Here is a 27,305-nt window from a genome sequence, read left to right as displayed (position 1 = left end):
GACTGCTCCTTTTCATGCAAATGTGAGTGTAGCAGAAAAATCCAATACATCCTTCTCTCTTGTGCTTGTATGATGTATTGGACTAAGCTGAAGGCTTCTGTGAGGCAAAAGGAAAGACAGCATAATTTATCAGTCATCCACTGGCATCCTATCCTCTCCCAGTTTTAGTTGTCTTTTCTTTATTTTGTTCAGAACAAACAAACATGCAAAAAACCAAGGCAAACAAAAAACACCCGAATTTTTCTGTGTGATACTAAGGAAAAAAACAAGTCAAGAACAGTCTCTTCCTTGCCCCTAAATTTGCCCTCAAACAGAGGGAAATTTAAGCACAATATTCTTTTTTCTGAATGAAAAGTGGAATTTGGTCTAAATATTTCAATGCATGGTGATTTCATTCGTCTTCCAAGGACCAAATTGCATTTGGAAGCATTATGACTTCATTTATGAAGGGCAAGTTTTTAATGTGGTTAACACCTACAACTTTGTCAAGATTTTTTTGAAAACGCTAGCACCTCCTTTTGTCATTATAAGGATCTGAGGGAAAGCTCATGTACCCAGTGTGCTTTGTCCTTTCGAACATCTGGTTCCTTGTTCTGATTTGTGAGCTATCTTGAAAATCTGGCATCAGTTCTGGGGTTTAAGTTCTAATTAAATAAAGTACACCGTCTGGCCATAAGCTTTGCAATACACTGCAGAAAGGAAGAAGGGGGGAAAAAAGCTATCTTCATTTTATAGTCAGTGGAATTGAGATGTGAGACCATAGAGTTATTGAAAATGGTCAGTGTATTTTGATATTGAATATTTCTTTCAAAGGTGGCTTTTGGTGCCTACATACAGACCAAACCAAATGTGTCTGTGATCTCAGAATTCTTAGGTTTTGAGACCACAAAGCAAGTTCTGACATTATGGCATGAAAATTAGCCATGCCATGTCACAGTGCAATACCGGATTGTATCCATTCCTGTACAATCACCAGACTGTTTACCGTGATTTGGGAATACAAAATAATTTTCAGTTGTTTGAGGGCAGAACAACAAATACTTTGTTGTTCTATGGAGCAGTAAACAAATACTCATCAGAATTCAAGTGCTGTGACACTAATTTTAATAAAATGCATGATCATTCTCTTCTAATTATAAACAATACCAAAAGCAAGTGGTCAGTCTTCAGGAAATACACAAATTAATTCAGTCTAGGGTAGCTTAAATATGTATTTCTTAGCTATGTAAGAGAGGAGAACTTTCTATATCATACCTATTGAAATCAGAGAAGGTTGTATTTATCCAATTCTTTTTGCTATTTTTTCTTCTATGGAAAAGTTAGGTTGAAATATAAGAACATGTATGAAGTTCTTTGTATTCAAAGATCCACTAATTCTACCTCTGTATCTTGAGTGTATGATTTTTTCCAGTGTCTGTATGTGTGTGCCTTCTTTCTCTATCCTCAAACAAGCAACACATCTTCAGCTATCTTTGATCCAGTCTTTTCTGGTTGGCCATTAGTCATATTGATTCTCCAGTGATAAAGGAAGCTTTGTTCTCAATGCAGTTTTAACAGTTCAGCATCAAGGTCTGTCACAGAAACACCGTTGACATCAAAGAATTTGCAAAAAAAAAGTGTAATTTTGCAAAGATACAAACTCAGTTATATGTTGCCTTTTAGATTTGAGATAGGGAAAGGAAAGCTGAGCCAGGTTGGTTTTAATGTCCAAGAGGAGGGAAATTTCAGAAGCAAATAAAAACAAAGCAGTTCCCTCAAAATGGAAAAATAAACATGTCCTGAATTTTAGTATCTGAAAGTAGTATTTTAATTACTTTGTTCGCAGGTAGCCTTTGAATTAAAATACCATTTACATAACATACTGAGAAGTGTTGTCAACCAGCGGACTTTTTATATTCCTGCTTTAATCCATTTAATCCATCCACGAGTCAGACCAATGAGAAGGAAAGGCAGCAGAGGTGTAATAAACACTGACTTAATTTTTACAGCACAGTACATTATAGAACTATAAAATTGTGTGATTAGCCAACTCATTAACACTATCTTAAAGCAAATAAGTGTTTAGAGCTTGACACAGTGCTGAAAACCTTTCTAAACAGTAAATTTGAAAAGTAACCAGTGTTGCTTGGAATAAAGATTGTGCTGCTGCGCATCATCAGGAGCTCTGTATTGGGGCCGTCATCCAATTATTCCATTCTAATGCATTCCATGTTTAACAGCACTCCTATCTATACTGTTTTGACACTTCCTTGAGAGTGGTACTGTGTAGAACCTGCAGAGCAGTTTGTACAGGACTGCCACAAAAATAACTTAATTGATTTAAGTACTGCCCTCCACTTTATAAAACGGTTTCTTTTCACTTACTCTTTTGTCCTATGTTTATTAGTAGTGACTTGGGCAGCATAGTCTGAGCAATAAAAGAGTCACCGTGGTCACCTAAAGTCTGCTTGTCAGGTAGAATCCCATTGATCCAGATACTGTGTTAGTTGTTCATGCTCTTAACATTTTCAGTGATGATTTAGGAGCTCTAATCTGAAAATTCCCGTATTTTTATACAAAGAATGCTTACGGAGTTCTTTCTGAAAATGATGTATTTTAGCTGGAAATTTAGAAAGTCTTGGCCCCTTTTGTAAGAGTCTAAAAATAGGTAAATATTGTCTTTTTAATTTGCTGGATATGGCAGGCCACTCCTGTGAAGCTAAACTCATGTCTCTTGGTGCATTAACATCAACATTTGGTATTAGTTTGTATTAGTTCATAATTCAAATTTGAAGACAATGTTAGAGAACAAATTTACTGTCTCAGTCAGCTTAACAAAAATATGACCTCTTAATAAATTTAACTTTGAATCAGAATTTTTTTGGTCATTAGCAGTTATACAATGGTTGAATCAGTTTCTTGGTTTAATGCTGTACTTATAAAGTTACTGCTTTGGAAGAGGTCTGCCTGATGAGTATTTCCTCAGGTTAGCTTTTAAGCAATTGAATTACAAGATCACATCATAGAATGACAGAAAGAGGGAACACACTGAAATTAAAATCTTGATATGTTTATGGTGAAACTCATAGCATGGTGTTCCTTTTTTTGTGTATTTCAGACATAATTTTTTAAAACCAGTCTATTCCAAAAACACATCTAGGACAAGATAAAATATATTTCTAAAATTATGTCAGCCATTAAGCTGCAGGTGATCTATCAGGCCCTTAAAGGGCTTGTTGTGTTCAGGACGCTGCTTTTGCTATGGGAAAGTAAGTATGAACTTGAGTGAAGAAGGGGACTCAACGTATTAAACTATGTGACTAAGCTCACTGATGCTTAATCAAGTGAGTTTAGGAGGTTGTCTTTCTCTAGCAGCAGTTGCCATCTGCATGTGCTGACAGAACGATTGTGGGAGAGAGTTCTGTGCCCTTTGGTGCAAGGCTCACGCGGAGGCTGTGGTTCCACCTCTGCAGAAGCTGATTTCAGGCTGTGCTGTCACTGTCATGCTTTCTCATGGACCTTGTGCAATGAACTGACACATCAATGTCAGTTGATGAGTTGTGGGATTTAGGTCAGATCCTACAAGATGCAAAACTGTACCCTTAGTTCAAAACGTCGTTACGGGTGTCCCTGGAGCAGTAAAACTGTGGAAGCCAACATTGCCATAGCTGCCTGAACAAACACTCTGGGACTGATACATCCTTAGTCCAGCTGTTTACTGAAGGAGGAGTTCCACAATATTGATCTGTTGCTTGACATACTTGGTGCCTTAATGTGCTTCCTCGAGTAGTTAAGACCCTCTTAGCTGTGTCAATTTGACTAACAGAATGCCATCCTGAAGTAGTATATGAGATGTGTGGTATCTATGTAAGAAACATGGAGGGAATGATTGTCTGGAAGACCACAGCAGAGTGGGAACTTTTAAAACTGGTTCATGTCAGACAGAATGCATATTCTGGAGCTGTGCCTAAGCTACTGGCTCTGGGACGGTGAAGAGTCTAAAAGATTCCTGCTTCTTGCTCCCTCTTTGCTCAGAGGTTAATTACTGGCAGTAACTGAGGTAGCTTTTATAAAGGTAGCTCTGGAAAATCCCCACAAATAAGCTCTCTCTTCCCTTAAATACACAGTATTGGCAGGATCAGATTCAGGTTGTTTGCAGCCATGCTGTGGAACCTCTCTATTTTTAGACTCTTGAGTAGACTCCCAGAGAGGGAGGACAGTGAAGGGACTAAACCATCCAGCTAAAAGTGCTACATTTAAAATGTCAGCAGCAAGTTGTTTGAGGTCCATCTTTATAGGTATGTTTACTTTTTTACAGAGGAATAACTGTTCCCTTTGGAGTTACATTCTTGGCTTGTTTCCATTCATTTATATGCAAGAAGAGTAAACCTTTACTCAACCACCCTCCACAGAAGTCAATAAGAAAGGCATAATTGTGGATTTTTTTCCCCCCACACATTTGAAGGCACATATAAACCTGAAAAGGAGTTGGTAGTATTTCTACATCAGTTTTTCAAAATCATTAGCAATACGGAGTAATGCATGCCTTGAAGTCTAGTGAATTTGTATGTAATGGTAAATAGATCTGGTTTTGAGGATGAGAAGTCATCAAACTTCTGCGGATGGATGTTCATTCCAAATATCTGAATAATAGTTGCAGGATTGATACATTCAGGAAAGCAACACACAGAACTTGTCACCTTTGTCCACCAAATAGAGCTTTTCTATTTTTTCTATTTCTATTTTTTCACTACTTCACATATGTTAATGAAAAACATTTTCTGAGAAATTGGCAGCTTCATGCTTTGTAGCTAATGCCAGTTTTTTTCATGGACCAGTTCAAGGCAGAGCAAAGGGAAAAATGCCTTGTTTTAGTGCGTGAATTACTCTGACAAGCTTTCACATCGCTCCTCCTCTTATTAATATTCTTTTTGATGTGAGCTTGTAAAACAGAGGATTGGCTGTTAATCTCTGGGATCTCAAGGGCTTTTGGCAGTGGCCCATAATTGATGTGTTCACATGGCTGTTGTCTGACTACTAATGATTAGACAGCAGTGTTATCTCCCAGCTAAATCAGTGTTGCTTATAAATCACACTTGATAAAGTGCAGTTTCATTTCTTCAAAGGGTCTGTACATGTCTATATAGTTTGATACAAGTGCCAGAACCATTTCACGATTTCATGATGGCTTAGATTAGGTTTATTTTTATGAGCAAGATATTTGAATTTCTACCAAGCATTCAAAAATGTTCCTTTCTGTTTGTCTTTGTTTAAAGCTTATTATGCAGTGGGTAGGATATGCACATTTAGGGCAGATCATCCTAGAAGGTGCAAATAACTGGAGAAAATAACACATGAAAAGCAGAATACTTGGACTGTCAATTTCTTTTGCTTTATTTGAACAGAAAGGGAGCTTTGTTTGTAGTATGTGTTGATCATGCTGGTACACTATAAAAATAGTCTATGAGAATATAAGAAAAGACACAGGCAAACACAAGGCATTTCAACAAGGTGTCTGGGATTTTCTGAATGAAGTCAGGTCCTTTGCATGCCTCCCTTCCTTTTCAGCAGGACAAGAATGAAAAATCCTTACTAAAAGTCTTAAAATACAGACTTCTGTCTGTATTTACCCTCCTAGAAAGCAAGCTAATGAGGATCTTGAGGTACTAAGGCAAAATCAACAGGTAAAGATAGGGACATAAAACCAGAGATCTCAAGGTGACCTGAATTCTGAGCTAGGAAGAATAACAGCAAGATTTGTCTGTCTGTTAGGTAACCTCTAATCAGATAACTTGAGTGCTCATAGTGTAGATGCCCTCATGATAAAGAACTAAGAAGACACTGAATCTGGGTTTCTCTTTGCCCAAACTGAATGACCTCAGAGTTGAGGCAAGTAGGTAAGCAAATTTTGAAAGTAATAATACTGTCTTCTTCCTTAAATAAAATTAGGACACAATATCCTACACTTGGTAGTGTTTGTAGCTCATACCATGAATATTTAAGGTCTAAGGAATACAGGAAAAAACCTAACTGATATGGCTCCTACACCATATCAAAAAGCACAAGAAGGAGACCTCTGAGGCAATAATACAGGAATATATTTGTCAAAAACCCACGTCTTGCCTAAAAAACCTAAGGGCTTTTTAAAGAAAAAAATTTAGGGTCTGTAGACGCCAATAAATATGGGGCCATTAAGTCAAATGGTAAATTTTCTGTAGCCATTAAGTCAAATGGTAAATGGAACATGCTAAAAATGCCATCCATAAGAGTGTAGGCAGGCCCGTTAAAGCTTTTGGTATACATAGGTCATCAGGGAATTTCAGTTCTGTTGTGGAGGATTACAGAAGGTCCTTCATAATCTTTTGATTAATTTAGATATTTTTTCTCAGCAATTTTTTCAATTCAGGAAGCAGCAGCCTGTCATAAGTGTGCAACTTTGCACTCAGCAAAGTGTTAAAAGGCAACAGTGGGCTATTGACATGCAGAAAGTCAAAAAAGTACAAATAAGCCATTTCTCTTCTGAGTTTTGTTGCCACTTTATTATATATTGTACTAGAGTCCTGGAAAGACTCAAAATGTTTTATTAAATGTTTTCTGTATTCCGGAATGGCTGAAATGGCAGCTCTTCCAGACTGTGGTTGCATCATCAAGTAACAGAAATTATCAGTGGAGAGCTTCTGCTTTGGAGTCATAGGTCATTATTTGTTTGGACATTAAGAATGAAAATTTGCAGTGGAGCAGTTAAATGATGATGCCATCAGGTTAAACATTATCTTCTTATATACAACTGAGAGTGAGAAGATTTTCCTTGGTCTCTTGTACTCTTGATTTGTCATAGAGCAACTGTCCTTCCTTTCTCAGGTTGAAATATCACATGTATTAGAAATACACATAGGAAAACTGAGGATAATATTTATTTCTAATGCTATGAGACCTATGTAAGTAAATACCATATCTATTTTCAGGCTCATGACCCTGAAAGGCTGAGTGTAGCAGAAACTTTGGAAAAAGAAGTGATTGCCATTGTTAAAATGAAAAGCTTCTAAAGGCTCATACAACTCCATAAAGCAGTATCTAATCTTCACCATCAAGTGGACAAGCCTTGTTTTTTACCATATTCAGTTGCATGACACTGACAGATACTGGACATCTTTATGCAGTGTCTATCTAGCCCTAGACAATACCGAGAAATTTCTTCCTGCATTATTCAGAATAAATTCCTTTCTTGATTGTGATATAGTGTACATCTCTACACAGGATAGATATCTTGAATGAATTTTAGTACTTGTTCTTTTTGTGTTAAACCTTAGTGTATGCAAAGCTTAGTGGCTGACTGAAGAAAAGTTTGGAAGTGCAGCTTACCAGGAGAAATCAAGATTCAATACAGTAAGGTGTTCTAGAGACAATTATCCTAATGAATGTGATTTACATAGGCTGAATGAGGAGAAATGTGTCTACAAGAAATTTGCAGGTGGTGGTCTGGACATCCTCCCAGAACTCTGCCAAGCATTAGAGTTGACATACAATTTTTCACAGACTCAGCCTTGGCAAAAGGATATCACTGGCAGCTGTCAAATGCTAATCTCACAGTAAAATGAGTGAATGGCTTGGGAAATCCCACTCATCTGAGCTAGAATAGAAGATCCAAGAGAGAACAAGGAAGTTTTCTTGCCTGTTGTTCAGCACCGTTGTGCTGCATTAGACCAGACCATGCTCAGAACTTTGACTTTTCATCATAATCTTCATTAATACAGTTCTAAAAATAAAATGCTATCATTATCATGTCTGTGGAGGTGCTGCAAATCCATAATGTCATGTAGTCACATAAAATCTGAGGCGGTCTGGAGGTCACCATATAAAAATAAGATGCAACTGTCAAAAGATGAGTTTGCAGAGTTTGTGCTGGTTAATGCAGCTGATGCAAGAGACAAAGAATATCTTTGGTACAAGGGGGACTTTTCTTCCTTGTTCCCTGTATTGAAAGCATAGTAGCAGTAAGTTTTAAGTTTTTTTTTTTTTTTCTTAATAGGAACTGTTCAGATTATTGAAATCATTCCAGATGTGAGTGATTTGCTGCTTTGCTAGGAAAAAAAGTGACAGTTCTGCTAATGCCTTTTTGAACTCTCCAACTACTCAGCTGGTTGAAGTGGAGAAGTTAATTTTAAGAGTGGGAAATACTTGGAAACTGCAACTAGATGCTACTTGTGTTACTCAGTTCAACACAACTACACATCAGGTTTCTTGTTCACGGTACAATATTTGTAAAGCACAAATATTTTTAAAGAAAAATACTATTATCAAACGAAGGTTTTAAAGTGTAATATTTGGATGAAATTTAGGCAGTTTGAATCACCTTTGTCATTCTTTTATATTTAAGCTCTTGTGATTCTCAACTAAGTTCACCAAAATAAGTAACTTTCTTAGTACCTCTGACCTCCCTGAGCTTTGAATGTAAAATATGTAATAGATATGTCTGTCCTATGGCAGAAATTCCTTTCTACATCCATGCCTTACAGTATTTCTTTTTTTCTGTCCTGTCCTTTATGGTACTGGCATTTTTTCCCCCCAACAATTTCATGCAGAATATTTAAAAAAAACCAAAATATCAGTTCTGTTAAGCACAATGTCACAATGCTTCTGAGTTGGCCTCTGATATGACTTACAGGCAAGAAATACTGAACTGAGATATTTCAGACAAAATAGAGATTCTTCAGAGTGGTAATTCCTGTTACATGGTAGAATATGAGGGAATAGCTTTCGGTTTTGAATACGTAAATTCTCTGGGACAAGGTCTGTAGCATGAGGAGAGTTATCTGGAAGTGCAGAAGTGCTTCTGAGCACACAGACATTTTTCTCATGTCACATTCTCCTGTATTTGTTCTCTTCCAAAGCAGTTAGGTTAATTTCATTAAAATTGCTTCTGATTTGTGATGCTATGCATGAGATTACAATGAAGTCTTCTGGAGTCACTGTTGCTTTAGAAAATTAAGATAGAGGAAGTATACTTTATGTATAAACAAGCTAGTCTCCTTTTCACCATAAAATCTAAAGAAAGCAATTTGTAGCGCTCAGAACTTCCAGATAGGGCTGAATTCCTTTATTTCCTGGTTTCCTTTCCAGACATACTGATTCTGTGATGTATTGATTCATAACTCTAAAGAACTTGTCAGTGTAATTTTCAAGGCTGGAAATTTCTTAGTCCTTTCTGTCTTTATGTTGCTGTCTTCTAGAGGGAGGATTTAGCTTTGCAAAGTGCCAGGCTTGGTTTTTTACTTAGATCCTATAATAGGATTCAGATCTTCTTTTCACATTCTTTCTATTAGGGCAGACATTCCCACTGGGAATGCTTACAGAAAGATTTTTCTTTTGTTCACCATTTAAAAAGTGGTGCTTTCTGGGAAGACCTTGTACTTAGCCTGAAACCTGCTCCTCTGCCTTTCTCCTGGCTGTGTTGGTGGATGGATTAAATGGCTTTTTCGGCATGTACATTTCAAAATCCCCTGGTGGATGACACTTCAGTAGTGTAAGACCAATTTGGTGTTAGATAAGTAGACTATATTATCTATGTTATCATTGAGATAGATCTTCAATGACACACCTTCATTAAATCAAGAAGGTGAGTTTTGATACACAGAACTTGATTCCAGCATGTGAAGTGCCTGAGCAACTGAATGGCAACCTTGCTTTTTAGAAAGTCTTGCCTATTTCTTGTCAACATGCTATTTCCTTTCTCTTCCATGTGTGCTTCCTCCTACTAATGAATGTTATGCAGCCACCAAAACAGACCTTTTTTTTTTTTTTTGGTAACTATTCAGATAAAGGATTGCTCCAAGGAGCAGTGACTACATTGCTTGGCAGGCGGTCTTCATTTTCTGTGAGCTTTCTGCTACTAAGCATCATAGCTCCCTGATACAATCAAACACTAGGCAGTGGAAAACTGCCATGAATAACACTGCAGCTTTGTAGCCTTTGTCACCAATCAGCCTCTCAAAAGCTCTTGGAATTAGGTGAGGAAAGTATTGCTTGAATATTTCTGACTTTTTGTACTCCTTTGATTGTGTGTCTAAAGAGAACATCTATGTAAATAGCCTTCTTCAGATTCAGATTTTCAATCTCATATTGGAATCTCTTGTGTGATAAACAGCAAGGCTACTGCTCAGTATGCGCCAACACCTGGGAATAATAACGAAAAAATAACAGTGAGAAACTGCAGAACATCTGTTCTTGACATTAACTTTCCTCAGTTTGACAGACTGCCACCACCAGATGTTAGTCTTATGTGCCTTTTTTTCCACTGGAGATGGCGGCCTTCCTGCCTCTCTTTGCCTCTAATAGCTTACATCAGTGCCCTTTGGAGAATTCATGAAAACAATTGTGTCACCACAATGATCTCTAAGAACCACCACTTTGCAGTGCTGTTATGATTATCAAACAAAAAAAGATGGGATAATTTTAAAACATGGAAATCTGGAGCAATGGTTTAAGCTTTTTTTTTTTTTTGTGGCTAATGCCGTACTTGTGCAATGAACATGTATCTCAGAGACAGTAAGTGTCCACTTCATTCTCAGCCAAAGGTTTAGGGTTTTATTCACAGAGAAATGGCCCCATTTAGTGCAAGCACCCGCCCCTATTTGGCCTTGTCCTGAGTGAACGTTTCTAGTGGAAAACATGAGCATTTATTAGCAGGTCTAAATAAATCAGAACTGAGCACAAATATTTGTAACAAAGAACTTAATAGGATACACTGTCAGATCCATGCTTTCGTTAGCTCCCCCTCACTGTTTATAATAGTCAAAAACAGAAAACACATCTGTCAATTTAGCCTAAAAACATTTAAAACTTTGGCTAGTTTACTATGACCACAGAAAACACTTAGGATTTTTTTTCCTCTGGTTTTGTGATAACTCTTTTATGGAAGTATGATATTGCATATGTATAGGAGGTTTTACACAGCTTTACAGAACACCATATAAACTATCAAACAGGCCATTCATCAGCATGTTTTGGGTTTATAATGGGATGTGGTTTAGCTTTTCCTAAGTGCTAGGCTAGATTTACCTGCCAGTCACTCACCCCAGTTCTCTCCTGGTTTGAAGTAAGGTATGTTAAGAGCTCCTAAATGATGCGGGGGCACACACTGACACAGTTTCACTGACAGAGCACCGTTACACAGCCGGTGCCAGAGAGGGGCTCCGTGCCATCCAAACATGTGCCTCTACTTGGCATCGGGCAGCAGGAGCTGCAGAGAGCAGGATCAGTGTCTCCCCACGCACAGCATCCAAAGTTGTGGTTTTGTGTGATGTGTGCTATTAGATACTGCAAGTAACAGCTGCTGCTGGGGGTCAGTTGGTATTTGACTTTCCTGTGTGCATTCAAGTCTGCTCTGCAAAGCTTTCTGCCTGTGCTTTAACTCTGCAACTCTATTGTCAGAGAGAGAAGAATAAATACATCATTACTTGAGTGCATTGTTCTATACCACAGGAACTCTGCTTTACCATCAAAATTCTACTGTTTATTATTAGGGTTTTACTTCTTTAGAATGCTTTCAGTATTTATGTTTTGCTTTGGTTTTGGTGTTGTGGGTTTTTTTGTGGTTGTTTGTTTGTGGTTTTAAAAAAAATTTGTTTTTTTGTTTTGTTTGTTTGTTCTGTTTTTTGTTTGGTTTATTGGGTTTGTTTGATTGCTTTTTTACTTACCTCTAACCTGAAGATTTCATTCTCAATAAAAAGAGTCCCCTTTAGATGAAGAATACTTTGGAGAAGACTGTGGTTATAGGTCCTTCCCCTCTCCTGCTTAATTCTAATGTAATTGAGATCAGATTCTAGGCTGGTCATACAAAGATCATGCAAAACATTTTAACAAAGTTATTGAGAATAATTTAGCATACATAAGGCTTTCACACATGATTAAAAGCCTTGTCGCTTAGTTTGCTTCTATGAATAAAGCTAAAACCCCCAGAATTGTTACAAAGGCCAATGGTAACAATTGTTACAATTTTTAAAAAGTTCTTCCCAATTTGTCATTTTATGTTCTCATTACAAAGTGTCCATCTGATGAAGTGAGCTGATCTATGATACATGTGTAATACCTTTTAGTCTGTACTTTTTTTTGATCCTCATTTTGCTTTACAAGAAGGAAAATCAACTTTGATCTGTGTTAATATACATTTGAGCAAAACCTAGATGATGTCATTATATCTTTTCTGCTGAGTCTTCATGAGGTCCAAAATTAAAAACAGCATAGTCATGATGACATGTGATCCTCTATTTCAATGCAGCTAAAAAGCAGCTATTAAATAGGTTGAAGAGCGATTTCTTTGCATGGTATCTGTGATCAAATGGGCAAAATGAATATGAGTTCCAGGTGGTTTAACTAGTTGACTGGGCACACTCATATCCTTATCTAGCTGTCTTTTATAGGACAAGGGACCTTAGAGCCAGAGTGAAATATTGACGACCTTCAACCTAATCTTCATACAGAAAATCTGCTCCTGAGTAGATTGGAAGTCATGTGGGAGAGATAACTTCTTCAGTTCATATGTTGATATTGTCTCTGTGAATTGTCTCGTGTTCAGACTGATTGTCCAGCAAGATGCATTCTTCTAAATATGCATTTTGGAAACCCTGAGAAATTAGATGGTTTGGCTCAATTCTTATAAAAGTCCTCTCTCTTATTCCAAGTAGAAAGATCTAAATGTTATCTGGAAGGTATTAGGTGGGTCATCCTAATGTAATTTAAATGATTGGATGACAAAAGATTGTATTTGCTGCCATATGGATACTAGAATTGTTCCAATTACTGATTTTTCTATGATATACATGAAATAATAGCATTTGTGTCTTTGTACCTGTCTTTATAAATTTTTTTCTGTAAATAGAAAATGAAGTTCTGTGTTCACAAAATTGATTTCCATCCACAAATCAGTCTCTGTCATTGCCAAGAAAAAAATAAACTTAATCCTTGTTTTAAAAATTTATTATTATTTCATACTTTTGTCTATGACAAAAGGGAATACTCTAGTAGAAACTTGGCAAGTTGCCTTGTTGCATGTATGATAGATATTTTTGTACTTAATTTTTCACGGGCAGCATTTGGGCTAACGCCAAAAAATTTGAACTTATAAGACTGAAATTACCTGTGATACACCAAATCCCTACATAAAGAAATGCAGTCTTGGCAAACTGGACTTTCTATTACTTTTAAAAAAATATTTATGCATTTTATTTTATTTTTATTTTTTAAACTTTCACAGCACCACTATAGTAAGTTTGTCTGTTGTTTTCAGGTTGATCCCCTGTTTACAGTGCCTGCACCTCCACCTCCGATTTCCAGCAGTATCACACCTCAGATTCTGCCTTCCTACTTTTCCCCATCTTCATCCAATATTGCAGCACCAGTCGAGCAGCTTTTGGTACGGACACGTTCAGTGGGTGTAAATACTTGCGAGGTTGGAGTAGTAACAGAACCCGAATGCCTTGGACCCTGTGAGCCTGGGACCAGCGTGAACTTGGAAGGAATTGTGTGGCATGAAACTGAAGAAGGTAAATTGCTTTTTCAATTAGGTTTGTCTCTGAGCTATGCCAGCAAGGGGGTATATGCTGTGTCTGCCTGGGTGCTAGCTAAAGGCTTGCTAATCTGTTGGGACACCAAGCTATGACAGTCACAGCTTCACAGTTCAGCTAGTGAGCTTTTATTTTAAAAACAAATGGCAGGTCTTTTTATTATTTAAAGCAGCTGTGTTTTCCAAATGACCTACCATGTAACGCCAGCTAATAATAGAATTGCTTCCTCTTGCTATAATAAGAAAAACACATGAAGAAATTGCTAATAAAATAGCATAAATGTCCTGTTTAAATGTGCATCATGAGGGGGTATTTTTGTAATGGGAATGGATATATGAATAGTTTAGATGAAAACTTAGCTGAATATTTCAGCTGATAAGAAATGCCACGATTACATAACAATAGAGGCCCCAGAGACCCTGCAAAAATTAAATTTTATATGATTATTTTTGCTTTTTGGTTATCTAAAATATACTTTAAGAGGAAAGCTTTCAGCCTTGAAGAAAAGCATTCCATGTGGTGAAGAAGTGCTATCAAAACCAGATTGATTTCTTTAATATCCTTTGAAGACATTTGTCCAAGTAGGAGTGCTGGAGAGCTTTGGGGAGCACTAAACGTTGATTTGCTATGATTTGCTATGATTTAGAACAAAGTACGAAGAAAATTATGCTGTGATATGCAGATTTTTCCATTTTGGATTTCAAAAGCCCATTATTAAAATACCAGCTTTTTCCTGCTAAAAATACTGCATGTGTACACTAAAACTTCTGCAATTTTTCATTTAATAATAGCAGATGTTTTCATTTATAGCTGTGTGAAAACCTTTCTTTTGAGGATTATTTAATTTTTAGTGATCTACCTCCCTCAATAGTGAAAACGTGATTATTTACAAAATGATATAATGACAGAATACGGCGATGCAGCGCTTCATGATAAATCCTGACATGGTTCAGACCGTATGCACAATGGCATTTCGTCCTTTGCAGTGATATATAAGACCTCACCAAAGTGCTCTACGCTGTCCTCTCAAAAATCAATAGAGAGAGTCAGATTTACTTGCTTTTATATGCTTTCATCCATCCATCTTTCTCTCTGTGTATGTCTACAGCAGATTCATAAGGTAGATTGATCCTTTTAGATTGTTTTTAAAGCACAGTATAAATTCTGGTTTAAAATATCCCTGCAGAGATGACTGCCCTTAGCAACTCCAATCTTTTTTGACTGGCCTGTATTAACCGGAGTTGGAATGTGTGGGTGTTAACTGTGTTGACATGAAAGAGCAGTAGCTGTTAATAGTGTTATTCTTGCTGAATAAACTAAACTTCTGACCCCCACTGAATTTAAGAGGCCTTCCTTGCGAAAGGTTTGGCACCAGAAATGAAGTATTTTAAAAAATTGCATTCTGGTCAGGGTGACATTCCATTTACCAGTATCTCAGCACTCTAATGGTTTAAAAACTCTTGTTAGTTAATGGAAATGAACTCCCTTAGCCTTTTCCTAGTTTTGTCTAAAACAATTTTCTGAAACAACTCAATTCAGTGATGGCATGTTTGAAACTGTTATGATTGTGCCTGTTTTCATAGCTTTACAAACACTCTTTGTGAACACTAGAGCTATGAGTGACTACAAATATAGATAAAATGGGATTCTAAAATACTCTAGAAATATAGTTAAGAGTGTAGATTAAAAGACTGAAGATAGATGATATGATATCATATTGTGTGGTTTGTACCATGCTCTGTTTGAGTGTTTCAGACCCTGCTGACTGAAGAAAATAATACAAATTTGACTGGTTTATCCCAGAGTCCACAATCAACACTGTATTAAGAAAAATTTATTAAGTTCCTAATGATGATTTTTGCATTTTAATTAAATTTTGATATTTGGAGCACACATATATGTACATGTTTTCAAACTTTATGTCATGTTCATGAAAGCAGCTATATAAAAGCTTGCATGGGGCCATTTCTGCCAAATTCTAGGATACAGCATACAGATGGGTCTTCTTTTTACCTTTAATAGAAAAAAAAATATTATTGGATACTCATTTTCTCAAGTTCTGATTTTGACTTTAGGGCAGAACCCACCATTTTCTGAGCTGGTGGTAATCCACCTTACTTTAACCAAAGTCTTTGTAACTAGGAAGATCTAAAACCATCTGGACATTCATGCTGACATACAAAATTTTTTTTGTGATGTTCGTATGTTTCTTTAGTTTTCACTCCCTTTACCGCTTTCCAAAAGTAAATAAAAACACCCATGCAAACAGACATTTTTCTGGCTGTCTATATATATATATATCCCCTAGCTTCTTAACATAAAACAATTTGAAGAAACTAAGGAAGGTATGAGCATTTCTAATCCTGGCTTGTGTTTTGAGATATTTGAATTATTTTGTATCTAGTTTAGCCACTCTGTAAAATGAGTTGTGATGTGATAAGGATAGGCTTGTAGGCTGGCTGCATACTCGTACCAAATGTGCTGCTGAGCAGCCTTTGTGTGCTGCAGCAACTAGTGGTGGGAATGCAAATACAGAAAGGATGTGGTGAATCACAGTTATTACAACAAGAATAGTAGCCTGAGTGGAGAAAGATAAAATCAAACAGTTTATGCAGAACTCATTATTAGCATAAATGTAAAACATACATCATAAAAGAGAAGATATATAAAAGAGAAGGTATATACTGAGAATTCCTGTTATGAAGCTGTCTGAAGTAACCAGTTTTCTTTTATAGATGTTGAGCAAGTTGTCACATTTTGTTGCATTTGTTCTTTGAGGTCAGAAAAAGGATGATGTTCAGTCTTGAGTTATATTTTTAAGATAATCACTTCAAGGGTGGGGGCAAGGGAGGAAAGCAATGCTGGATTTCAGACAAAATTCTGAAAGATCAAAAAGAGCATTGTTACAGCTCTTTTCATTACTTCCACACCACTTTATTTAGTTGACTTGATTTAATAAATCAGACAAACCATTTTCCCCAGAGAGTTTTAATCTTTAGAGGTGTAGAGGGCAGCTGGCATCTGAAGTCTGTGATGTTTAATTACAGGGGATGGTAACCAACCATAGGTGGTTACTCTTAAATTGACTGAGTTATCACAAGGTTTTCACATGGGCATTTCTCTGTTGCTACACTATGCTGTGTAGTGTTTAATTGCTAGTATGAATGCCATAGGCATTGTCATCTGCATAACAGCCTTGTTCAGATATAACTTGGAAGTGTGTCCAAAGTGGTGGTAATGGCTGTGAAACAGAGCACTGAAGGAACTGTCTGAGGCTATCCTGTGGGAGAGGAAAGAGAAATTATTATGTGGATAAGTCAACCTGAAACTGGCAGCTGATGTGGATATTTGACACTAGAAGCTATCTGGTCCCTCACAGAGAGCAGCTTGGTAGCGTTAACTCGAGTATGTGTTTTGGTTTGGTTTGTTATTCTGATGTTCTGGGAAACAGCTGCTAAAAGTCTCTATTGCTATCCTGAGAAAAAAGTTTATCTTGAATCAGGTACTTGCTAAATTGTGTGATTATCTTCTGGGAAAACAATTTCTAAGTGAGCAATAATTGCTTCTTACTGCCTGGAGGAAATAAAAATGACCCAGAAAAAAAGGGAAACCACCAACCAACTTTCTGAATTGCTGAGAACTCCCGTTTTTGTTCAGCTTCTCACACGCAGTTGCTCTGGGTCACGTTCTGGTTTTGGTTCTGCATCTAGTAGTAGAGTCTGCCTTTAGGTGGGAACCAGTATGATGTCTTCTTTTCCTGAAAACTGCGTAGGAGACAGCCCTTGCTGCCTTTGTGTGCAGAACAAGCTGTCTACATGTGGTGACATTCTTCCTCTTTGTGCAGAACAGGTGCAACCTGCTGTTGTACAGTAACAAATAATGTACAGTAACAAATGAGTTGTGTTTTTTAATCGGTGTTAGATTGTTGGTCTTTATAACCTGAGACTGGTTGCCAAATAGAAGAAACGGGAAGCTGCTGGATCTCAGAAACTGATGGGATAATTTCTAGGGTGTTCCAAATTTGTCATAGCATCAGTTCTGACAGTATTTTGCAAAATTTTTAGAGAAATTTAGTAGAAAGGAGACGGCTTAGATGACAAAGAAGCATGCTGGTGTCTGTTGTGTATACGGTTTTCCAGCCTGCCACTTTTGCAACTAATATGCATAGTTTGTTTTGAAAATGTTGTCTATTGCACAAGAGCTGATGTGGATTCTTCTCTGCCTTACTATGTGGTCTTAGTTTTGCAAAGCCTACTTTAAAACAACAGTCTGTTTTAAATATCTTTGTTTAGATATGTGTTTGTACATGTGTGTGTAAGTAAGGGTGTGTATGTGTCAACAGAAATAAAATTAGAAGAATGAGTAGTCTGGCTGTCTGTTATTCCTGTTAGCAATTTTTGTGGTTTAACAACTTACTTTCACAAATACAGAGGCATGATCAAACAATGAAACTTGTAATGGTAAAAGCCATGTCAAATATCTAACTAAACAAATGTGGAAATTGGAGATTTTTAATCAAAGAACTTTACAACAATTCATAGAAATTTAGAGAAACATGTTAAATCACACTTTTGTCTTGAACTCAAGCAAGGCTTATTGGGAGAGGCCATATGCTTTATTAAACTAAGTGATACAGTTGTAAAGAACAGGTTGGCTTTTATACTGGGTGCATTTACATTTCTGTGTGATGTAGACCATTGACTTGCTGGGAACAGGTGTTGGGTATTGTTAACCACCATACTTTATTCAGAATTGTCTATTTATATGACAGAAGCATAAAGAGAACTACTGCTCAAAAATCAGGCTTTGTCATGTCCACGCTACAGAGAAGCGGTCTGTGGAGATAAGTAGGGTGTTGGGCTAGCTACATTAACAGAACACGTAAAATCCACTTGTTTTCTCCTGCTGCATGGGCCGTCTGCTGACCCAGTATGAACATCACCCACTATCAAAATGCCATCTGTCAAGGAAAAGTCTTTACATGTATTTATATTTTTACATACTATGTTTAATTTTTGCTCTTTCTACTGTATGTGATGCCAGACCCATTAAACCAGTGGATTTAAGGAAGCCTAAAATATGTGATTTTTAATAGACTTCCAGCTGTCTCATTGTATTATCTCAGGCACTTGGCGTCTGACACGTATTATGTGTTACATAGAAACTTGTAGCAGAAGAGATATGCTCTGCATCTCACAATGGAAAGCCACAGTCTTGCATAAAAATGTCTGTGGTTTGTGGGAGCTCTACCTACTTTACAGAAGGAATCTGGGATGTACACAGACTGTCTGAAACAAGTTTTAAGAGTTGTAGGATTCAGACTACAGGATGGATTTAGCTGTAGTTAAACCAAGATTTATAATGTCTGAAGGGGCCATTTTGATCATCTCAGCTGTTTGCCTGACCTTATCAGAGTATGCACTTGTTTAGGGACATAAATTCTGGCACTGTCATCTAACTTGCTTCTACAGTGTTCATTGTGAACTTCCTTGAAACAGAGTGCTGGCCAATGTTAGAGCCAAGGAGTGCCTACTACTGGTAGCCTGTTTTATGACATTTTCATCTAAAATAAATGAAGAAAATAGTAATTTTAGAGTATCCACAGAAGCCTCTCAATTGGTTTTAAACCATTGGGACTGACTTTATGAACCAGGTGCACATGGTTGTGATGTTGCTTCAGTGAGTTGCCCTGAATCAGCTGGGTCACAATAACCAAACCTTTGCAGGCTCTTTGTTCTCAGCAAACAGTACATAAATCATGTCAGTATAAACATCAGTGAAGCAGAAATTCAAAATAGGTTATGGATGGTCCCTGCTGGCAGAGGAAGGGAGATGGAAGATGTTTTTGACTTTCTTGAGTTTTAATTTTGATTCTGTTGCAAAGAGCTCCTTTTCCCAAAAAAATCAATTAGTCATTCATATAAACACAAATTTAAGTTTGAAGCTGTTTGATTAGGTGATGTAAAGCACCACAGATTGGTGAAGAGGTGTAAAAAGAAAAAAAATGAGGTAAAAGCAGAACCTTTGTTAATTTCCAGGCTTTCTAAGTGGAGCAGAGAAATGCTAGCTCATCACCCTTTCCATTTCTTCCCAGTACCATTGCTTCAGATTTTTGAAGACTGCAGACCAACACTGGAAGAGAAGCACTTAGGAAATTTGTGCTGTTAAATGTTAAATTTGGTGTTTAAATGTCAGCATTCCTCCTTGAACATAAACACCCCACAGGCTCTAGCCAGTGCTAGTCCTACAGATTTGTTTACAGAGGCTGTATGCCTCTGTTGCATGGAGGAACGTGTGGTTTCTGTACTGCCTAGTGCTTCTCTTGTTGGTCCACTCTTAATATACTGATGTAATGTTAAGCAAAGTGTAGCCACAATGCAGTCCCAATAACTGACCAAAAACATCAGAAGTGTCTTATCTACCCTGGGTACTAACAGGCAGCTTATTTAAAGGGACCTGGCAAATGCCACATTTTCCAACTGAGTGAGAATCTGGGTGTAATTCTCTTGGTATAACCCAAAGCAGAGAATGAAAAAACTTAACAAATTCCAGACAGTGCTTACATAAAACTGCATATTGCCAGACTCCTGCAGAGGAAGACTCCCTGCGCTGCTTGTACATACATAGAAAATTATCCCTTTTACAAACAAGCATATGGGGGCAGGGAGGGTGCCTAGAAAAAGGAAGGAGGATAATTGAGATTGGAAACATTTGCTTGGAGCTATTTGAATGTGAAACTGAGCCTGCTCAAGCAGTGAGGTTATGAACACTGAAGGAGCTGCTTAAAGAAAAGCAACAGTTTTGAACATTTATTGCTCAAAAGCAAAATCTCAGTAGCAGCAGATTGCTTAGAAGTGAGACTGTTCCAGTACAAAATACTTGGAACATGCCGTGTTTGGATCTGTAGATAGCAGGGGGAGAGATGACTGCTAATCAAGTGTGTGTGCATCCAAGTGTTTCCTTACTAAATAAATACCGCTGGAGTAGGGAATGAAAGCACAACTGTAATGGCATCTTTAGCTGGTGTGCTTCAGGGATTAACCTACTTATTTAAAGATGTTCTCTCGGTTAGAATTAATTTTTTACATAGTTTAAATAGTTAGGACAAGCTGTTGTATTCCAGTTTTGCTACACTCCTAATCGGCTCTAATCTTGTGCAGTGGTGAATGAGAGGTTCTCTTGGTTGATAGGACTGTATGTTTTTACTAATACAGATTAATATAAATTTAGAAAATAATCCCTTTTCTCCACTGTTTGAGGCTATATCATGAAAAGCTGCTTTTGGCATCGGGACTAATTTTCCAGTATCAGATTAGTGGCTGGCCTAACAAGCAGCTTTTCATTTTTTAAAGAAACAGTAGGCACTTGCATTTTGGTATCCTGAGGCATCTTTGTAATTCTTTCTAGTTGCTACTGATGTAGTAGTAACTAGCTACTAATCTGGAATTTTTGGTGATGAGTAGCAATCCAAAAAGCAGAAGGAAAAGCTCAATAAAAAATTTTGAACAGTGAAGAGCCCTTTGACCTTCAGGGTTAATAAAAGATTACTGCTTATGTTTTTGTTCTAGAAGAGGAAGACAGGAAACACAAAGGTTGAAAAGAAGAGGGTGAAGGAGAAGAAAAAGAATATATATAAAAATGAAAAGCTCAAGGGAAATAGCTGTCTTGATTTAGTCTGAAAAAGTAGGTCTGGATTTACAAAAGCAGGTGTTGCAATGGAAAGCACAATTGAAGTTCATCAATTTTATATCCCCAAGTGCTATGAAATTTAGAGTAATAAAATTCCCTAGAAACATCTGGGATGAAAAACAAAAAACCAGTATTAGAGCATTTTGCTTCAATTTGGGTTTTTGGGGTTCGTTTTATTTTGTTGTTGTTTTGTTGTTCCTGTTGTTGTTTTGTTTTTTTTAAGGAGTATCAACTAAAGCAAAACACACATCCATCAAAATTAGCACTGGTTTGAGTATACTAGCTGTAAATTTAAATCTTAATAGAACCTAAAGGGGATATAACTATGGAAATAAAAGACTGTATAATTAATTTTTTAAGGGCAGATTATTTTTACCATCCTTGTTAAAGATTTAATCAGAATAAAGAAGAATATTTAAGAAAAGCCTTAAGAACCTTATTTTCCCCTACTTTTTTCCTTTCCTTCTGTTTTAAGATGTCAGTTAAATTTATTTGGGATGTTTACTAGGCCTTCATTTGGATCAGTGATCAGTACTTTGTGCATTTAAATTATTTTGTTTTGTTTGAGTTTTGTTGTTTCTGTTTGAGTGTTAGAGGAAGATGAGGTTATTTGCTATTTCTGTAGTAATTTAGCTAACAGTATAACGATCTCCGTTAATAAAATGGAACTGATATTAATTGTCAGGAGATGGCAATTCTGTTGCCAGTCCCTTTCACTGAGGATAAGTGTTGTGGAAAATCAGTTTCAAGCGGGGGTAGTTACAAATCAATTTTCAATTAATCGGGGGGGGGGGGGGGGGGGGGGCGGGTCCTCATCACTTAAAACTTCTTCATTTAAGTCGGTTGAAGCAAGTAATTATGTTTTACTGCCTGTTTACTTTCCCCTGCAGTGACCGAACCCGTAGTTCTTAACCTTGCATTCATATTGAGCTGGCTTTTGTGGATCTTTGAAAGCCCTGAGGCTATGTGACCCGCTCTAGCTGGGATTTAGAAACAGTAAGAAGAGTCTCAGGTTTCACTAAAAGAGCTGTTTTCCTTAGGGAAGAGAGAAACTGATGTCAGCTTTTAGCAGAGTATGACTTATAGTGTGTTACAGATTTTAAAAAGAAGCTTACTTTCTAGTTTATTCTCCACAATTTTCTGAAAGTCCTAAAAGTTAAGACTGTAGGTTCTGTGGAGAAAATCTTGCAATGAATTAATATTGAGGAATTTTGTTCAAATGTTACTCTCACTTTTGACAGTGAAAGCAGTACAAGTTTGTCTGCATCCAGGCCAATTTCATCCAGAAGAATCGCTAGCTGTTGATAGAATTCATATAGCTTCAGACTAGGAATAACCACTGGTTACAAGACTGAGCAATTAAAAAAGTTAAAAAAACCCAAACCAAAACAAAAAACCAGCTTCTGCATTCCAGCAGTTTCCAGCCAGACATCTTTATTTAGAAGTGATATAACTAGACAGAAGGCCAATAGATGCTACTAATGTTCATTCCTTTAATGAAAATCAGATTACTTTTGTTGAATGCTGGAGAGAATGGCATCCCCACATAGTTTGAAGACATTTGAAAAAGTCTTTAATTTTTCTGTTATTGTCTGAAAGAAAGAAAAAAACTTTCCTTTTTATTCTTATAAAAATTAAAAAATCAGTATTTTTAAACACACGTGACTATTCAATAGAAAAATAATGTAGTCCTTTGACAATATCTAATATCTGACATTTTTCAACTTTATCAATTTTTTGCAAACCCCACCTGGGCCCCATTTCTTTCAGGGTGCGGGTTACTTAAGATGGGAGTGAAAAATCTGGGGTCTGAAACATACATAGAAGTTTATTTTTCATTAAACTGCATAGTCAAGGTTGTTTAAAAGCAGATTTGTCTGGGAAAATGTCCAAACACACTTCGGGGTGGGAGAAAAAGTGGCAGCAGTGTTGGTGGTGAAAGTGTTGCTGAAGATACATACATATATATATATTTCTGTTGGTGGTGGTGATGGGTTTTTGGTGGGGTTTTTTTGTTTTGGTTTTTTTTGTTGTGTTTTGGGGTTTGTTTGTTTTGTTGTGGTTTTTTTGTTTGTTTGTTTTTGGGGTTTTTGGTGGTTTTGGGGGGGGTTGGGGTTTTTTTGTGGGTTTTTTTGTGTTTTTTTTTTGTTTGTTTGTTTGGGTTTTTTTTTTTTGTTTTGTTTTTTGGGGTGTTTTGTTGGTTTTTTTTACTGGGGGGCAGGGGAGATGGGATTTATGTATCCCAAAAGCTGGACAGACTGGTTTCCTTGAACCTTCTTTCTTCCAGCCCCAGCCACTGTGTGGTTGTGCCAAGATACTGCCACTTGCTGAACAGGGAAGCTGTAGGTGCCACCTGACTTGAGATGGGTTTTGAATGACTGCACCTCCCCTGCAAACACCTTCCTGTTGACAGTGGGGGTGAATTTGTTTAACATTTTAGTAATTTATTTAATATTATTGATTTATTTGAATTTATTATTAATTTTAGTGATTTGAGTTCATATACTGATGAACTGAAGGTTCTTCTGCAAGAACTGACAATCCATATCTCCCTCAGATAAAGATTAAAGGCAGCACAGAGGTCCAGATTTAGTAACTGATGCATTTTCATATGAAATATGAATGGATAGGCAAATGCCATTTCTTTTTACTTTGATTCTGCCCACACAAGTGCCACATGAAATTAGTATAAATGAGCAGGAAGAGGGACTCTTGAGGGGCAGGAGTTGGTTTTGCTTCAAGGCAGTAGGTGGTGATTGCATTACAAATGATTCTGTTGGTCTAGACAAGCAAATGACAGGAAATAACTTAGAGAAAATGTTTTTGTATCCCCAAAGCGTTATCTTTGAGAAGCACAGTTAGTGATGCTGTTGTGAAAAGAAACCTCCATTTGAACAGACAGCTTGATGTGGGCAAAGCTGCTAATTTGTTTTCAGCTTCAAGGAGATTTAGAGTCCTTGCATCTTCGGCAGTAACACAATGTAATTGTCTCCTTTCCCCTTAATCTTCAGTCTAGATGCATTGGCTTAATGTGGCTAGGAGAGGGCTGGAATGTTGACTGAATTAGCGGCACCAGATAGTTTACTCTAACAGGTGAGGAGAAGTTATTCCAGCAGTTTTGACTTTGTAGTATGAGAGAAGAACACTGGCTGTTCTTTTCATCATTGCATCGAGTGGCAGAAACCCTTTTAAGCAGAATGGAAAATAAATTGTGGGGTATGAAAAGGAGGTGACAGAACTAATGTTCTTGCACTGGCAACATTACTCAGCTATTAGAGGCTCTCTGTAAATAACAGCTTTGCTTTCATCTATTTTCTGCCTCTTTCTTTCACAGAAGTAATTTTGTAACACTACAATTTTTAACTACTGCAAAAAAAGCTAACTGTGCACCAGGAGATTTGTTTGCATTCCTATTATTCAGTTTGGCATTGTTGGTGGGCAGCAGCTGCTTACACTTTTGGAATATGTGCCATTAATATACCAGTGGTTCAAAACTAGCTCAATTCACTAAAACTACAGTCTTCAGTAAAGGGATGTAGCACATCATTGAGCAATTAAATTATTTAGTCAATCCAGTGGTTAAGCTTGGGTCAGCTTTGAAGGGTAAATTTCATTGCTGGGATACATTCTTGGCTATGAATGAATGCATGAATAATCTCTCTTTGAACCTTAAGATGCACAATAGACACAATAACTCTTGAGTTGAACTCTTGAGAGTGGGCTGATTTATGGGCAGCTGTTGAAAGTGCTCCTAGTCAAATTATTTTTTAATCTGTGAAGTAGAAACCTGTAGTATATTAATTACTGTATACCATTCCAGTGGTAGACAGAAAGAAGCTGTGCAAGTTTTTACGACGGGTTTTTAATTTATAAATTAAAGATTAAAAGGAAAAAGTAATGATTTTGACATGGTACATTGCCATAAAATGAAAATCACTTGTCAGGGCTCCAGCAGACAAATAGCTGAGGGCGTTGTTGACCTCAGCTGCTCAGCCAGTTGATCTGTGTAAGTTGCCTCCCGTTTAACAGAGGCAGCTGCCGGGATTGGGCCTGCTCCCAGTGCCAGCAAGTTCACAGACCTGGGTAAGCCAGCACTAGCTTCATTTACATTAAAGTTGTGATTGCAGGTGACCAAGGAGCTGACACACATTTATTTCTTCCTGCCATTTCTTCTACCATTTGACACACATTTATTTCCACCTTCCCTGTTTCAAGGTCCAGACCCTCAAGCAGCGGGCAGGTGCTGATGTACAGGAGGGTGTAGCATTCCCAATACCAGGATTTGGCCACGTTGGTCTGCTGGAGGGCACTGTTTACTGGAAGGGTCAAGAGGTCACTCTGGTGACCAGCAGTAGTGGCTTGGCATGGCACCTTTTCAGCCCTGGGGAGGATTGAGCTCTCCTTGTCTCAGTACCCCTTTCTGAACTATTGTGTCTACATTATACAGTGCTTGCAAGGTTTACTGATTGTTGTAAGGCGTTCTGAGTTATTAAAATTGTGTCATGGAAGTTGTGTTTTTTTGGGAGTTCTGAGAATTAGTTACAGAAGGAGCAATTTGATTTTATTGTCTTTCAGCTAACAGGCCAAACAGATGGGGAAGCAGACCTGGAGTGGTTTTGCTGGCTAGCTGCCATGGTTCTGTAAATTTTGATTTGTATGGATATGTAACAGTTTTATTTTTCCCTTTTTAGAAATGTATGCCTGTAAGTCTTTGGGAAATTAATCACTGGCTTCCTGTGAAACGTGCACTTGTAAAACAAATGTTGTAGCAGTGTGCCACGCAGACCCTGTGTTGTGTCAATTAGGAAATGTGACATCAGCAAACTTCATAGACTGTCAAAGGCTAAAGCACTTTTCAAAGCATCGTTCATTCACAGCTCTCCTGAGAAAGAATTAAAAAATGATAGAAATTTGAACTGCAGTTCAGTACAATTTTATTGGTTTTCTTTGCCATTCAAAAGGCATGGGGCTTGTAATTCTGCCCAAATGAGATTTTTAATAGCATTTGACCTTGCACTGTTTTGTATTTGAAATTAACAAGACATTCATATTTTCAAAATCTGTAGTAATAACCAAGTGTGAGGTGATTAAAACTTGGATATCCTAAATTTAAAGTTGCAAGGGAGAAAGAAAAAGAATACAACCCATGTTTCACTTTTGGCCTGTCCCTCACCACTTCATGCTACTCTTGGCACCTCCTCACCAGAACAACCTGCAAACAAAAGTTACTAAAGTTTTTATTAACTCTGGTATTGATGATGATGTAGCCACTAATTACACACCAAGAGAGCTACATTTAACAGTAAAAAATTTAAAAGAAATTTATGCACATGATTGACAGCCTGGGTCATAGTCTTTTTTTTTTTGTCATTTTTCCATGGAAATTTTAAGAACTGAGTTTTTTTACTGCTCACTCAGCATTTGGATCTTTGAGATCACAAGGCCTTTCCTTCAAAGAATTTAACGTTGTTATTTAAATTGTAATTGGATCTATCCTCAGTTCAACTGTGAGTATTTTAACTTCAGTAGACTTGGGATTTTCATTGTTTTCAGTTCTGTGCTTCTCATGGAGGAGGTGATCTGGGCAATGACAGAGATTAATGGCAGATTTGGCAGCTAGTTGATAGTGACAAAAGTTTAAGAAGTCATGTAGACTGTTTGAGCAACATGTGCTCCATAATGAATGATTTTGCTGCTCTAATAATTTGCCCCTTCTTTACTGGTGATTTTTGCTTCCAGAGCAGTTCCTTACTAGCAGATTCATGTTTCTGTACATTGTGGACTGTGAAGTATGTATAAATTATGGGATTTTTAAAACTATTTGCCTGAAAACCTTTGGTTTAATACAGTACAGTCTCAAGGAAATGTCATGGCCATGAAGTGCTGATCTTCAGAGAAGCGGTGCTTGAAGAATAGCAAGCTCTGGTGTATACTTTCTACTGTAATCTTCAATGCTTCCTGATGAAGAAAAAATTATTTTTACATCATGTCTTTGGGAGACAGAGCCAACATTTTGCTTTAATCCCTACTCTTTGCTGAACTGGACTTCAGTTCCTCTCTTGTGAAGTCTACCAC

The 27,305-nt window shown here is 37.2% G+C and overlaps 1 protein-coding gene across 3 annotated transcripts in view; it reads left to right on the top strand.

The window, feature by feature from the left end:
• Window positions 1-27,305, top strand: part of ZNF608 (zinc finger protein 608) — an 84,495-nt gene that overhangs the window by 23,232 nt on the left and 33,958 nt on the right. For all 3 annotated transcript variants that reach the window (XM_039733134.1, XM_039733135.1, XM_039733136.1), the window contains exon 3: window positions 13,265-13,520. In XM_039733134.1, the coding sequence (XP_039589068.1) occupies window positions 13,265-13,520 (256 nt within the window). The remainder of the gene's footprint in view (window positions 1-13,264; window positions 13,521-27,305) is intronic.

The sequence above is a fragment of the Passer montanus genome, unplaced genomic scaffold, assembly GCF_014805655.1.
Source record: "Passer montanus isolate IOZ18808 unplaced genomic scaffold, ASM1480565v1 scaffold83, whole genome shotgun sequence".
NCBI classification, from domain to species: Eukaryota; Metazoa; Chordata; class Aves; order Passeriformes; family Passeridae; genus Passer; species Passer montanus.
The sequence above is the reverse complement of the archived record's forward strand: the minus strand, read 5'-3'. Positions and strand labels throughout refer to the sequence as shown.